The sequence below is a fragment of the Orbicella franksi genome, chromosome 8 (assembly GCF_964199315.1).
Source record: "Orbicella franksi chromosome 8, jaOrbFran1.1, whole genome shotgun sequence".
NCBI classification, from domain to species: domain Eukaryota; kingdom Metazoa; phylum Cnidaria; class Anthozoa; order Scleractinia; family Merulinidae; genus Orbicella; species Orbicella franksi.
Genome location: NC_138152.1, coordinates 23,590,144 through 23,604,249, shown reverse-complemented (window position 1 = coordinate 23,604,249; position 14,106 = coordinate 23,590,144). Strand labels below are relative to the sequence as shown.

The window sequence follows — 14,106 nt, the reverse complement described above, 5'->3', positions numbered from 1 at the left end:
TCTAGAAACATACATCAGCAATATTCAGAGATTATAGATCCTGCATTAAACAGATATTTTATGGTAACTGCAGGAATTCCCGTGTGCTCATTGGCTAATTTTCATTGCCAATATGCAGACAGATTATGCGAGGCCCCAACGAGCGACAGCAGACAATTTGACAATTTGTTTTAAATCATAAAAAACAAATTGACGTCAGTTTCTTATGCGTCTGTCCTGTTACTGACAATGAATTTCGTCATAACATTGTCAAAGTAGTCTGTGGATCCACTCGGCTATCGCCTCGTAAATCCACAGCTACTTTGACAATGTTATGACAAAATTCATAATCAATAACAGGACTGCCGGTAAACTACTCTTCTGCAGAGCATGGTCTCCATTGCATGGTTGGTGTGCACGCATGTAGTTCAACCATATGTCACATCAATTTAAAATCTGAATCTTCTGACAATGTCCTTTTCTAGTATTTTACAAACTTTCAGTCACACTGTAGTTATGTAAAAGTGACTTGCACAATTCATACACAGCAAACTGAATTCCAATAGTGGGTGCCACCTACAAGCAATAAGAAATGATCTTTAGCACTGGTCTGTTTTCATGGTGATCGAGACTGTTAACAATTTAAACAGACTTTCAGTTAGAATGAGGTTAGACTTGCATTCAAAACTAACTCAAGGCTGTGGTTCAACTGTAATAAACTGAGGCATAACTAGTGGGGGGGGGGGGGGTCCTGGGGTGCCTGTGACACCCCCTTTGTAAGCCATTTTTTAAGCAAACAACCTACAACCGGTGGCGAAAACGACATGACAATCTGGTGAGTACCCTCATTTTGGCACAGTGTGACCCCCCCCCCCCCCCTTTGAAAAGTCCTGGCTATGCCCCTGATAAATATCGCAATGCTGAGGAGCTACAGTTTGTTTAGAGTGCATTGATTTAAGCATGATAATATAATAAGTATTGGTGTTGTTTTAAATCAAGTTTAGACCCCAGCTAATCCAGTTCCAGCCCTCTCTTGGTCACGCAACACTAGGCTCCTAAGAACGCAGCCTTGGTGACAGAGAGAGAGGGTGAGAACTCGAGTAGACCACAACTTGCTTATTTTATGCCATTTATACCCAGTGGTTGTGACTGTGGATATGGTACATGTACAAGTCATGGACAGTATATTGTCTACTTGTAGCCATGTCCCTTGGGAGTACAGGCTCAGGTCTTTCTTAAAGAGCGGGCTGGTAATCAAACCTGGTGAAAAGAGCTCCATGAACAGAAATGAAATTAACTAAATTTATTACTAACAGTTTTTAATGATATATGTTGTACTGTGTTACCTTCAAAAGATTTGGCCACATTCCCTTGAAAAGACCATGAATTCCTTCAGTTTTAGCGATCACATTAAAAGCATGCCACGTTGAGTTGTACTTGAACAGTTCACCGGTTGCACCCTTCATCTGCATTCGACGACGTACCACATCAAGAGGGTATGTACCTGTTGAATCAGATGTACTTAAAAAATCATAGTGTTTCTTTTGTGGTAACTGCGTGTAAAGCAACTTTCTTTGGGTAAAGGCTAAGTACAGTTAAACCTTCACTAACAGCTACCACTTTACAACGAGCACCTCTCTACAACAGCCACTTTTTTCGCTCCCAGTGGACAGTTCATGCATTTACAAGTTTTTATTTCAGTCTCTCTACTCTGACCCTGGGGGGGGGGGGGGGGGGGATACTTCCAGAAAAATTGGGTGGGGGTGTGCAACTCACTTCCCAAATTATTTATGACCAAAATCTGCAATAGTTCCTACCCTATTTATGACTTGGTCAAAAATTCGAAATCCTATTTATAACCTGGCCCTTAAATCAAAACCCAGTTCAGACCAACATTAAATTACTGGAGACATACCGGTAATTGTGAAGGGTTTTTGTTGATTTTCTTTTTGATAATGATGAAAAACTGGCTTCTTCTCAAAAACATACCATATCAAGGCTAGACTGCAAAAACCATACCCTATTTATGACCAAAAAGGCCAAAATCAGCTAAAATCGATACCCTATTTATGACCAAAACGGTTGAAAAACCTTTGGGGCCGCACATACCTATATAGCCCATATAAGGGAGTACCCCCCTGGGACTCAGACCGTATCCTCTCCACAACAGCAACAGCCACTACATCATCTCCCGACTGCCAAAAATAACCTCTGTCAGTCACAACAACATCCAGGTAATCAACTGACAAAAGTGCAAACAAAACCCAATTTTAACTTTTCTTACGGTCATGGAGCTTGATTTAATTTGTACAATGCTTGTCATTGTTCTCTCTTTCTTTTTGGTTTCTGTTTTATTGATTGGTAATTTTTTCAGAATGCTAAAGGTGTCTTTGATCATGCTGGTAATAATTAAAAAACATTCCTCAGTAAGAATGAATCTTACCAGTTTGTGCTATGGCACCAGCAACAGCTCCACATGAGAGTTTGACGACAACAGGTAAGTCTTGTTCATGTGTGAGCACTCTTAACTTGTGTCCACCTGCCTCAGCATGGTAGTAGGTCATCACATAGCCTACAGCAAAACAAAAGTTACACCACACTACAGTTAGCATAAATCCCTTGTGTACAAAATGTTTTACAAAAGTCAGAGCTGACTTGTGACTGACAAAAGAAGCAATCATGCCACCACATTCTTACTCGTGTCATGCCATACCTTTTAAGCTCTCATAGACTGCAAAATTCATTCCTATGTAAGGTGCTATCCCCTATAGAATGCAAAAGAAAACATAATAATCATATTAACTAAATAAAGAAGTATTATTTTTAATTAATGCTAATTACGAGTATCAACTTATTTAAATAATATTAATAATAACTTATGAGTATCAACTTAAATTAACTATAATTATTTAAATTGATAACAATAATGGAATGAAGAATGTCGATTTTTATTTAATTTCTGATCCAACAAAAGTTATTGCACTTTGCATGATGATAATGTGTACAACTGTAAAATGTTCAAAACAATTAATTACTAAAATTTTTAAAATTGAATTAGAAATATTAAAACATGATCCATGTCTATCAGTTGCCAATCATTCTCTTCTACATCTTCAACAACTGTATTATTAGATGTAATATTAAACACTTCCTGCACCTACAAGCTGAATGTGCCACTTAAGTCCCTCAAACTGTACCCTTATCACTTACTGAAGGGTACAATTAGTTATAAATTAGCCAGTGCCTATATATACGCAAGGGAGGGGGGGACACCCAAAACAATTGTCATACCTTTCAGGGGTTAAAAAAGCAGTGTTAATTAAGACCTCTTAGGGTGTTCAGCCTTAAAAGGTCCACAGCAAGAGCTTTTGCTGTACCTTTTAGGGTATTGAGCCAAAAAAAAAAAATACCGCAGGAGAAAACCTCTAAAGGATTCTTTCTAACATTTCTGACAATCACCCCTGTTCTTTTCATATGGGAGTCGACCAGGATATATACACCTGGGTGAAAGCATTGTAAGAGCATTCATAAGTCTCTTGCACAAGAACAGGACACAATGACCCCCACTGGTCGATCCAGAGTTTATTAGCCCACTGCATCTTTCACATAGTGTAAGTATATCCCTTTCATCCATGATTATTCAATTTTGCTTTTAATGTAACTCGCTTACTATAAGTGATGGTCCTAGTCCTCTAAATAGACATCCACTCAATAAGCCTCCTTCTTCTCTGACAATGGTAACACATGCATGTCGTATATTTCTATAGGAAGTTCAAACATTCACCTGAATCAGTCTCTTAAAAAGGTGCTTGACAGTAATGATATACCTCATGCTTGTTAAGGGTGTCCAGAACATATGATACGAATCATTATATTTCTGATAGGAGGGAGAGGGGGTTGGGCAAGATATTAACCGAAACCATTAGCCACAAATAAATGGTGCAAAGAGAGAGACACAAAAGAAACAATTGTGTTCTGCAAAAATGTTAAATATTCATCGATGCAAAAATGTCTTTATGGATACAGAATTTACCTCACCAAATTCGATAATAATTAACTCTTTAACTCCCAAGATCTGATTAGTAATTCTCCTTTCCAGCTGCTATACATTTCCCCCAATTATTCTCCAGTCATATACTTTTTGTAATTTCTGTGATTTATTTACCTGCACCAGCACCCTCTGACTGATAATTTCATCTAATATTCTCTTCACCTGTCTGCTGAACAGTGAATTGATATAAGGAGAAGTTACATACTAATCACTTCTGGGAGTTAAAGGGTTAAGTGAAATCAAAATTAATGCTCATCTTGGATTAATTTTATTAATAATCAATAATGCTCTGAACAATAGAGCCAAGAACTTGGTAGTATTCAGTTGAATACTGAACCTGAAGCATGTACTAAACACTGTTTGCTTTTAGGTTACTTGAACCTGACATGCTAGACCAATTCCATTTAGTAATTTTGCAAGCTCACTTACACGAAAAGTCTAGACAAGTTATTTTCACCAAAGGTTGTTGCATCATTACTCTAAAATCACTGACATTTACTGGTGAGAGTGCCAAATTCTGGGGAACAGTGATCTCACCTATAGCGTCTCTCACTTCCTTCTCCTTGAACAGCTAGTCTTGTCCTTGGCAAAGAAAGAGTAGTGATATAAATAAATTACTGACAGTAGCTAAAAGACCCCAGTCCATCTGATTTTAAAACAAATAAATAAAATTTTAAAAAATATTGTACGAAATTACTGAATTACTGAACTTCTAATTATTTACTACATGTAGGTGGCTGGTGTGAAGCATGAAGTAACCTGTACCACTGGTTAGAAAATTTTAAATTGCAATGCATTTCGGCCATTACAAATAACCAGCTGCAGTTGTAAATTGTGTGTAGTTCTTAGATTTCATTGTAATTGCCACCATTGCTGTTATAGTGTTTGATCAAAAGGTAAAACATTAAATTTTATCAGGGCCAAATCCAAAAAATATACAAAAAGTTAACAGTCACTGTGACAGCACAATTAACCTTGCCCATGCGCAAACACTAGAAATATTCTAGATACTAGGTACAATACCGCCCAAAAGACAGTCTGATACATTAAAGGGAGAGGAAGGACTGTGGCCCTCTCTTAATACACCCAAGATGATTGTAGATAGTACTTTTAAAATTTTAGTTACAGTCAAACCTCGATTATCCGATCCGGACTCATTGGGACTAAGCAAAATAGTCCGGATAATTGAGGGTCTGGATATAATCGAAAATATAAATATTAATGAAGAACAGAATTGATTAAATTAAGAAAGCAACATTTAATCGTGAAACAATACATTTACAAATCGTTTAGAAAACAATTGAATGGTCTACATCTTCACTGTCCATTGTTAATACCTGTACCCATGTGTATTAATACTTTATATTAATGAAAAATGTTTTTACATTGGCCTTTAATGTTGCTTTTGACTGTACTTTTCAATGCTGTAGTTTTAAAAGAATATTGCTACGGATCTTGATCATGACCAATAAATATTTGTGACAAAATTGGGACTAGAGAAAAAGTCTGGATAATTGAGAAATCCAGAAAATCGAGGTACAGATAATTGAGGTTCCACTGTACTTTTCACTGCAACTAATTAAAAATCTTTCACACTCTGATCATATGAAAATTCTGGGAAGTTAATTTACAAAATAAATAAAATGTAAATTTTGGGTTAAAATTGTTAAGCTTTGGTTTTACTTACTACTAGTTGATCAGAGACCAGCTTCGAAGAAATCCTAGGGTGCTGTACATGTTTTGCCATAAGTTTAATTTGCAACACATGAGGCCATTTTGTTCACCTACCTGATTAAATCAAGAGGATACGTGACAGTGGCCGACACAATTCCTGCCATTGCTCCAGCTGTTAGTCGCATTATTGGGTGCTGTTCTCTTGTGTCTTCAGGAATTTTAAGTAGCTGGGTCAATGAATGCAATAATCAGGTTGTAAATTAAATTTCACGTAAATTATTAAGTAAAATAAATTTATATTTATTTCGAATGAACTTTGGGACAAATATAATAATTATTGTTCAGTTCCAGAAAATATCCATACTCCCCCCACAGAAGGGATTGGAATTTCCTGGGGGGTGGGGGGTTCCGTAAGACCAAAAAATTTAAAGAAATGTATGAAGCTCAAGCGGAATTTCCTAAGGGGTTGGGGGGGGGGGGGAATTAGACAAATTCCCTTCTGTGGGGGAGGTATGGATATTTTTTGGAACTACACATTAATAATTATTAATAGTAAACTCTTACAGCTGGTTCTCACTAGTGCATAAGCATAAGCTGACATATGCAGATGCAGTAAGGTTTTGATAATTAGCGCTTTTTGTTTGGAAAATTTCCAACAAAAGGTGCTAATGATCAGCATCTTACTGCATCTGCATATGATGGCTTAATTGTTTTTTCATATACACTAGTGAGAACTAGCCTTTAATAACTGAGTGCAAGGGCCATACTGAATAATATTGGCTCGAGGTTTGTGGTAGTACAGACCAAGTACAACAAGGCCCTTACAAACACAACTATGGGCCAATATTCCCCTGTAAGGCTCGAACAAGCTAAGTAAGTACTCATTTAGTAGTTTGTTACATGGCACACGAAACAAGAAATGCCACCTTAATGCATGAAAATTACCTGTGTGGCAAAATCCCAACCAAGAAACAACCAATCAAAATGCTTCCATTTACCTCAAGACTTTCTTGTGATAACTTTTAAATTTAAAAATTACTCTTTTAAAATTAACATCCATATCCAAATGCAATACTGTTGCCTAGATTCCATCAGAAAAAGTGAAATTCTGTTCATTTCATTTGAAGAATGGATAAATTTATTCATGATCTGACAAGTAGAGGTGTTGATCCGACAATTGCACCTCATTGGCATGACTTCAAGATATAATTATTGCAGAGCCCTTATAACAGTTTTCCATTCACTCAATTTGATCAGATTGACAACTCTACTTGTCAAATTGTGAATAAAATTATCCATAAGCCAGATCAATCAACTAGACTTTTGAACAAGGGACATGTGAATGCCTTAAACTCTACAGCAATGCACTGCCTCCCCCAATGAAAGTGTCTGTTTTTAAAATTTATTGTTAAGCCTGGTTAGGTACATCATCTGCACTCCTGCAACAGATATTCTTGGTTGACTAATCAACATGTCTTTAAAAATGTTACTAGTCAGTATCAAAAGGTTTGTTTGCTCAGTCTTGTTGTTTGCCACAACCAGCTTGCATTGTGTCACTTACCTTCTTAAACTCTTCATATGCAGCAAACTGCACTGCTGTGTACGGGATGATTCTAACAATGTTGGTTCCATTCCCCTGAAGTAAAACACAGATGTCACCAATATTTAATCAACCCACCAACCAAGCTCTCCAGATTAATCAGACCCAAATGTAATTTCAATCAGATCACGGTTAAAATTAGTGTGTAGTACCAGCTGACAATTGAATGAAATTGACACCAATTCTACACATGCAGAAACGTCTTCTAAGAATCCTTAACTTTTTTTCTTTAGGATAATTGGAAGGTCTTTAAAGATCTTGGAAGATCCTCAAAAATCCTGATGGCTGATGGGTATTTCATAATAGTTTCATAAGAGTTATTGTACTGTCCAATGAATTGCAGCTGCAATCTGACAGTATGATGGGGGTAAACATTGCTTGACTCTCCCGTCTCTGCACCCCCCTCCCAGCCCAGGAAAAATAACAGTACTTCTCCTGGCTCAATTATGATTTTACCAAACGTAAAATCATAATTGAGTGAAAGTTGAATAGATTTCTGCTGTGGTGTGTATCAGTCTGTAACTTTTCAGGCCGAAAGACATCTCTTGAGTAGAGGGTGGGGGGAGGGGGGGGTACGTATATCAGGTGCCAAAGCTCTGTACACAGCTGTCCCAGACATACATGCAGAAGAATAAGCGATAATTAATTTGATAATTAGCACCTCAATACGAAAGGCAAAAACATTACCTTGAAATAGCCATACAATCCTTCTTCTTTTCCAATTTTCATCAGAGTCTGTGTTACACTGGTGTATCTTGCCTCGGAAACTTGAATCTGGAAAGAAAAAGACGGTTCATTAGCGCCTGTTCTCTCCTCCTGTAAATGAAATGTAAACAAAACCTAGCGCTAGCATAAAATAAAATAAAATGACACATTCACAACACAACATGCAGCATTACCTGTAACAGCATTTTCACTCTTTCCAACGGAGAAACACATGTTCTTGAGACTCCTCCGGCAACTCCTCCGGCAACAAGATGGATCAATTGGTCCTTGGGAATATATTTTTCCCACCATATCGTATCACGGGAGGTCGTAGTGCTCATACTAAATTTTGGAACGCAAAATCCAGAATTAGCGAGTCAGTGCTAACTGTTACATTGTTGGCAGTGTCGCATTATAATGCCATAGCTGGTAAAACGAAAATGTGAGCCTAAGAAACAACGTTCAACACTAAAAATAAGACAAGCCGAAGTCAAAGGAAGTTTTAGACAGGCGTCTGCTCTCATAATTTCGCCCTTTCTAAACAGGTAGTTGATTGGATCATTTTCACTTCCGGAATATTTTTGCCCTTAGAATTAACCGGAAGTGCAGGAAAACGTGACTTTTGGCTCGTTTCTGCAACTGGTGAACGTAAAGCAATCCAAACAGGACACATGCATCCAGCTTTATTATTCTTTGTAGTCAAATTTCCTACTCTTGTAAACAAATCATGGATCCGTGTTTACATATAAACTTCAAAACCGCTACAAAGCATCTCTCCACTTTACGCGCGATATCCATATATGCCACACCAAAAGATCAGAACGGTTTAACCTATAAACGATGAGAACCATATTTTCTTGTGTAGGTAAAAATTTGACCTTGCGTGATTATTCATGACACTTGGTAGATACTGTATGCAAATAGGCAGATACACCTTTAGCCTGTTCTCAGCCACCCTCCCCGAGGCTATCATAACTGTTTCTTTATTTAAGCCGTTCGAGTAATTCGATCACTATGGCCTGAATGTGCGAGTTAATTTTTAATTATTTGAAATAAATTTTTGCTATAAACCTAAAGTCTGGGCATTACGTGACACTCGACGCTCTGTGAGTTGCTCTGCTTAGGTGAGCCAAAAGGTTTATTAAAACGAGAAAAAGTTGTCCCGCCTGCTAGGTTTAGGCGAATCTACCCCGGTGACGGGTTCGCGATTCTTATGTAAAACGGTTGGTTGAATTTTTCAATGAGATAATCGAAGCGTTTGTTCGGCCAGGGTTACTCTGGTGGATGGTTGTCTCGGGTACCCATATAAACGTAACCAAGCTGCGATCAGGCGTTCTTTTTTAACAGCAGGGGGAAGGAGAATAAAAGAACGCTAGATCGCAGGTTAATATAAACGGGCCTTTAATTACACAAAAAATCTCATGAACTTGTGAATGGAGGAGCAACCTCTAAGGACTACTACGCAACTAATGGCGAGCATACTGATATATTTATTTGCCAGTCACATGCTTGAACATATGCTCATATATTTGGTAGGCTACAAAATTCACCACCTGCTGACTTGTCGTCGCTGGAAGTAAGCCCCTTTTCTACATTCCGCTCGTAGTTTACCGGACTCAGCTTGCGCGCGCAATGGTAGAGCTCCTGGACTTTGACTATTGCAACATTGTTTGGGGAAACTGTGGGGTAACGTTACGAAATAAATTACAAAAACTACAAAATAGAGCAGCCCGTGTTTTGACCTATTCAAACTATGACGTAGATGTTGGTCACCTGTTCAAACTTCTCGAGTGGTAAAATCAAGAGAAAATTTTCTCTTGGTAAAATTTAACAAGTCAGCAGCAAATTCGAAGAGCTGCGATGGTTTATAAGTCTTTGCACGGGTTGGCTCCAGAATATCTAAGTTCTAAATTCGAGAGGCGAGAAACCGCATATAATCTAAGGGACTCTGAGAATAAACTAAATGTTCCATTCATGCCGCGCACAAACTATTATGAAAATAACTTTAGCTATAGTGGCGCCATTCTTTGCAACAGTCTTCAATTCCTTGTGACTGAAGGGAAGCAGTGTCCCTGAGGTAGTTTAAGCGCCTACTCGAAAGAGATGTATAAGGCACGGCATTCGTGGAAAGCAGGTTTATTATTTAATTACTTTTTTTACTATTAGTTATTAGAAGTTTTAGCTGACGAATTTTTAACCGTGTTTAAATAAAGATTATCTATCTGGTCTTTGCCAAGCGCGTGGTAGACCCTCAGATCTTTCAGTCCTACACATACGGTTACGCAGAACTTGTTGCAGACGCCGAGGGAATGGCTGAAGACTTACTCGCTTTGTAAATAGTTTTCCCTCACCTACTCACGTCAACGCACACGCAATGTTGGACAATGCCTACTTTTTTCTCCCTCGTATCCCCCAACGTAAATCGCACACACTAATCATTTCTGTATATATTTTCCCGGGCGCTGCGGTCACTAGGACTTCAAAGATTTTATGGGAGAAATACAATTTTTTTATCCACATTTACCTATGTCTTGGTGTGATTTTTAGGGTTAGGGTTATTATGCAAATCATTTAGGGTTAACTATGCACATTGCAAACTGATGACGTCAAATAATTTATGCGAAAATTGAGCTAGGCGCCATCTTGTTACCATATTTGGCATCATGATCTCAGCCCTTGGTCACTTGGTTCAAAATCCTGCAATCTGATTGGTCGAGAGCCACATTTGTATACGCTAATGAGATGCAGATGTATTACTTTCCCAATAAGCGTGCACGCGCCTCTTGGCAAGGAACGTCGCCGGTTACTCCACCTGATCGTCTTTGGGAGGAAACATTCAAAGGCATCTGACTGGAATTCCCTGACCCCGTTCGATTTTTCGTAAACAGAAAAGGCAGCTCTACTATTTGGAACGACCAGCTTTACGAAAAATTGAAAGCTCATTTTGTCGGAGTCTGTGAAAGCCTTAATCTCCACAAGCGAAATATGGCTCGTTAGAGTTATTTCCATCAAGGAGACTTGCCCTGGTTCTGGATTATTGGTTCTCCAAAATTTAGTAGTTGGGTAAAGTTCGCGTGACTCTCTTTGATCACTCCCTTGTTTTCGTCAATGATGGCGTGATCAGCATACTTCAGGTCCAGATCAGTTTCTGTCGGCAAGTGCTGAAAGTCTTCACGACTGAAATGATTCTTGATAGAAACTGAGGTTTTATATGCGTTTTCTTTTCAGTCAGTCGAGTCAAGGCTCGGCAGGACTGGAGAGAGTGAAATGGCCAACAGTATATAGATTCACAAACCAACAAAATAAATAAGTAAGGAATTTGATCAGATTAAAATAAATGGGGTCGTGAGCAACCACGAGGACACCCTAACCATGTCAACCTAGCTGTTCAACCAACCTAGCTGGCTGGGAGGAGCAACAACATCCACGCCTGCAGACCGCAGACCGTGCAGACCATGCAGACTGAGCAGACTGAGTACTTTTTTTTTTCTTATTCTTGTTTTTGCATTTACTTTTGACTCGCATATTTTTTGGTTCTGTTCAATTATATACCGGAGTGTTTGTTATCCACAGGCCGCGCAAACTCGGTGGTATGTGACTGTTGATGTGTTATAGATTTTGTAGGGGAAACTCGCTTTAGTCCTAAATATACTTAAGTAAAGCTATTTTAAAATGTAGAAATAAACTTCACTTGTATTATAATGTCACACGTAACATGTGCATTTTCTACTCTTGGTGTGCAAAATGTAATTCCAATTGCTTGTTGGATCAGGGGGTGTGACTGCGAACACGCCAAAAAGCCACATTTGAAATTCTAAGCGCAGTAAGGTCGCCGTGATGAGATAATGCGATGGTTAATTTATCTGTCCTTATGGCATGTAATGAACAGTTCTACTTTCGTGGCGTGATCTATGAACATGAACACCAACAGCCCGTGATTTACGAAGAATGCCTGACTTTGAACAATGTGTGACTGCTTTTCTATGTTTCTCTGTGGCCTTATTAGTTTAGCGATTAATTGCGGTTTCCCGTATATGACAGCTCATGAACTGTTCGTTTTAGGACTAGAATTTTAGGTTTCGATTTCAGTTGCGATCAGCGTCAGTATTGCGAACACTCAATTGTTTATTCAAGCTTCATCGTATTAGTTCTTCCAAGCCACAGAGATCCACTCTTCAGAATCTACTAATCAACTGCAATAAAGATTAGAGAAATCTCTGGTGGTTTGACACGTTTGTTGGCTTCTACACCATGGCAGTTGTGTTTTTACGGCGATTTAGACTACGAGTGGTCCCTCTTTCGCTTAGTCCATCGTGCGTGACGCATAAGAAAACCTCGAGGGAAAAAATTCATGCGAGCGTTTTTTTTCCTCGACGTTTACTTACCGTCAACTAAGCGAAAGAAGGAATACTCCTAGGCTAATGGCGATTCTGTACTTTGTGAAGCAAAAGCGATTTGTGAAACACGGTCGCTTAGTGTCACCGTCCCTGCTTTGTTTTATGAATCAGTTAAGAGGAGAACGAAGACTAAGACAATCGAAAAAAAAAAACCACACAAAAACAAATTGGACAAAATAAATAAAACCACAAACCAGTCAAAAATTGACGCAATTTGCGCCTAGAATGTATGTAAGTTTATTTTTATGCTTGATTTTAGTATATTTAGGACCAGTAAAGGGAATTTCCCATAGAAAGTCTATTAGACGCGTGAATCAACAGGATATTGAGTTTGTGCCGCTTGTGGATAAATAACAAACATTAGGACATATTGAACACTATTTTGTCACTAGAAGCGAAAAAAGTGAGTCAAGTGTTAGAAAAAAAGTACTCAGTCTGCACAGTCCGCACGATCTGCACGGTCTGCACGGTCTGCAGTCTGCAGTCTGCAGTCTGCATGGTCTGCACGGTCTTCAGTCTGTAGTCTGCATGGTCTGCACGGTCTGCAGTCTGCAGTCTGCAGTCTGCATGGTCTGCTTTTTGGGGTGACCGCTTTAATTTTAAAGACAGGATAATTTACTCAACGCTACTTTTTCTTCGACTGTCCTGGGGACTCACTCATCAAGTACATTACCTTTGATGAAAAAAGGGATGTAATGGAGGCAGCTAAGCACCCCTCAATTCAAAGTCAGAACAATAAAGAAGCTGTTAAAACAAAAACACACAAATTCCCCTTTCTGTGCATCATTCCCTTGTATCTCAATCTCCTGCTCGACTTTATACTCCAGAGTTTCGCCATCTTCTAGTTTGACTTCTTCCAAATGAGTAAGAGTTTTCATTCTCATAGTTGCGAAATACACGATCACAGCAATCACTGTTGTACACCCAGCAACAGAACCACTAACAAGATATTCATAATGACGATATTAGTCCTTCTAGAGCAAGACTTTTTTCCGACAAAATTATAGCTCGTTCTATCACAGTACTCAACTTTTGGTTTTGTATCCTTGTTCGCCTCCATGCTGGCAGAGCTGATAGGAAAAAAATGTTGACAAAAAAGTGTTTTTAATTTATTAGCCCCTAAAGCATCTCTATTATCAGTCCCAACGAGATTTTATGATGGACCATTGTCCGGATTTATTTATCAGTTCCAGGGCTAAAATACCAAAAAGAAGTTTAGGCATCGATCACGTACTTATGATCGCAAAAGACTTGGTCCCTGAAAATTTGTACGCCATTTAAAAAAGATTTGTTGTAACCATTGAAGAGAATGTTATCAAGTTAACGTTCAGTTTATAAACACTTATTCAAAAAAAGTACTTAAATGCAATAATTATCATTCTGCAGAGCCTATTAAGTGCCATTAAATTACACTTCCAGGTTTAAATCTTCCCTGAAGTTTTGCCCGCGTTCTGTCTTTTTTCCTGACTTCTTTTCCTGCGTACTCATTTTTTCCCGACTTTTTTCCCGGCTTATTTCCCAACTTTTTCCCGACTTTTTTCCCGACTTTTTTCTCGACTTTTTTCCCGTCTTTTTTCCCGACTTTTTTCTCGACTTTTTTCCCGACTTGTTTCCCGACTTTTTGTGGAAGGCTGCTGACCCCAATCTAGTTACTGCTGTGGACTTAGTCAACATTGCGGATTATTATCGCTGTTAAAACG

At 38.6% G+C, this 14,106-nt stretch overlaps 1 protein-coding gene across 2 annotated transcripts; it reads right to left on the bottom strand.

Annotated features, from left to right (window-relative positions):
• Positions 1 to 468: 468 nt before the first annotated feature.
• Positions 469 to 8,659, bottom strand: LOC145495446 (uncharacterized). 2 transcript variants are annotated; one of them, XM_081475063.1, is made up of 10 exons: positions 8,204 to 8,646; positions 7,992 to 8,078; positions 7,266 to 7,340; positions 5,819 to 5,931; positions 4,568 to 4,612; positions 3,650 to 3,740; positions 2,693 to 2,744; positions 2,423 to 2,551; positions 1,326 to 1,483; positions 469 to 555 (listed from the first exon to the last, which is right to left on the bottom strand). In XM_081475063.1, exons 1-10 carry the CDS (start codon positions 8,348 to 8,350, stop codon positions 469 to 471), a joined length of 984 nt encoding a protein of 327 aa, XP_081331189.1. In that variant the 5' UTR covers positions 8,351 to 8,646. The 2 variants fall into 2 exon arrangements, with proteins under 2 accessions (XP_081331189.1, XP_081331190.1); XM_081475064.1 differs by lacking the exon at positions 7,266 to 7,340 and having other exon boundaries at positions 8,204 to 8,659.
• Between the last annotated feature and the right edge of the window lie 5,447 nt (positions 8,660 to 14,106).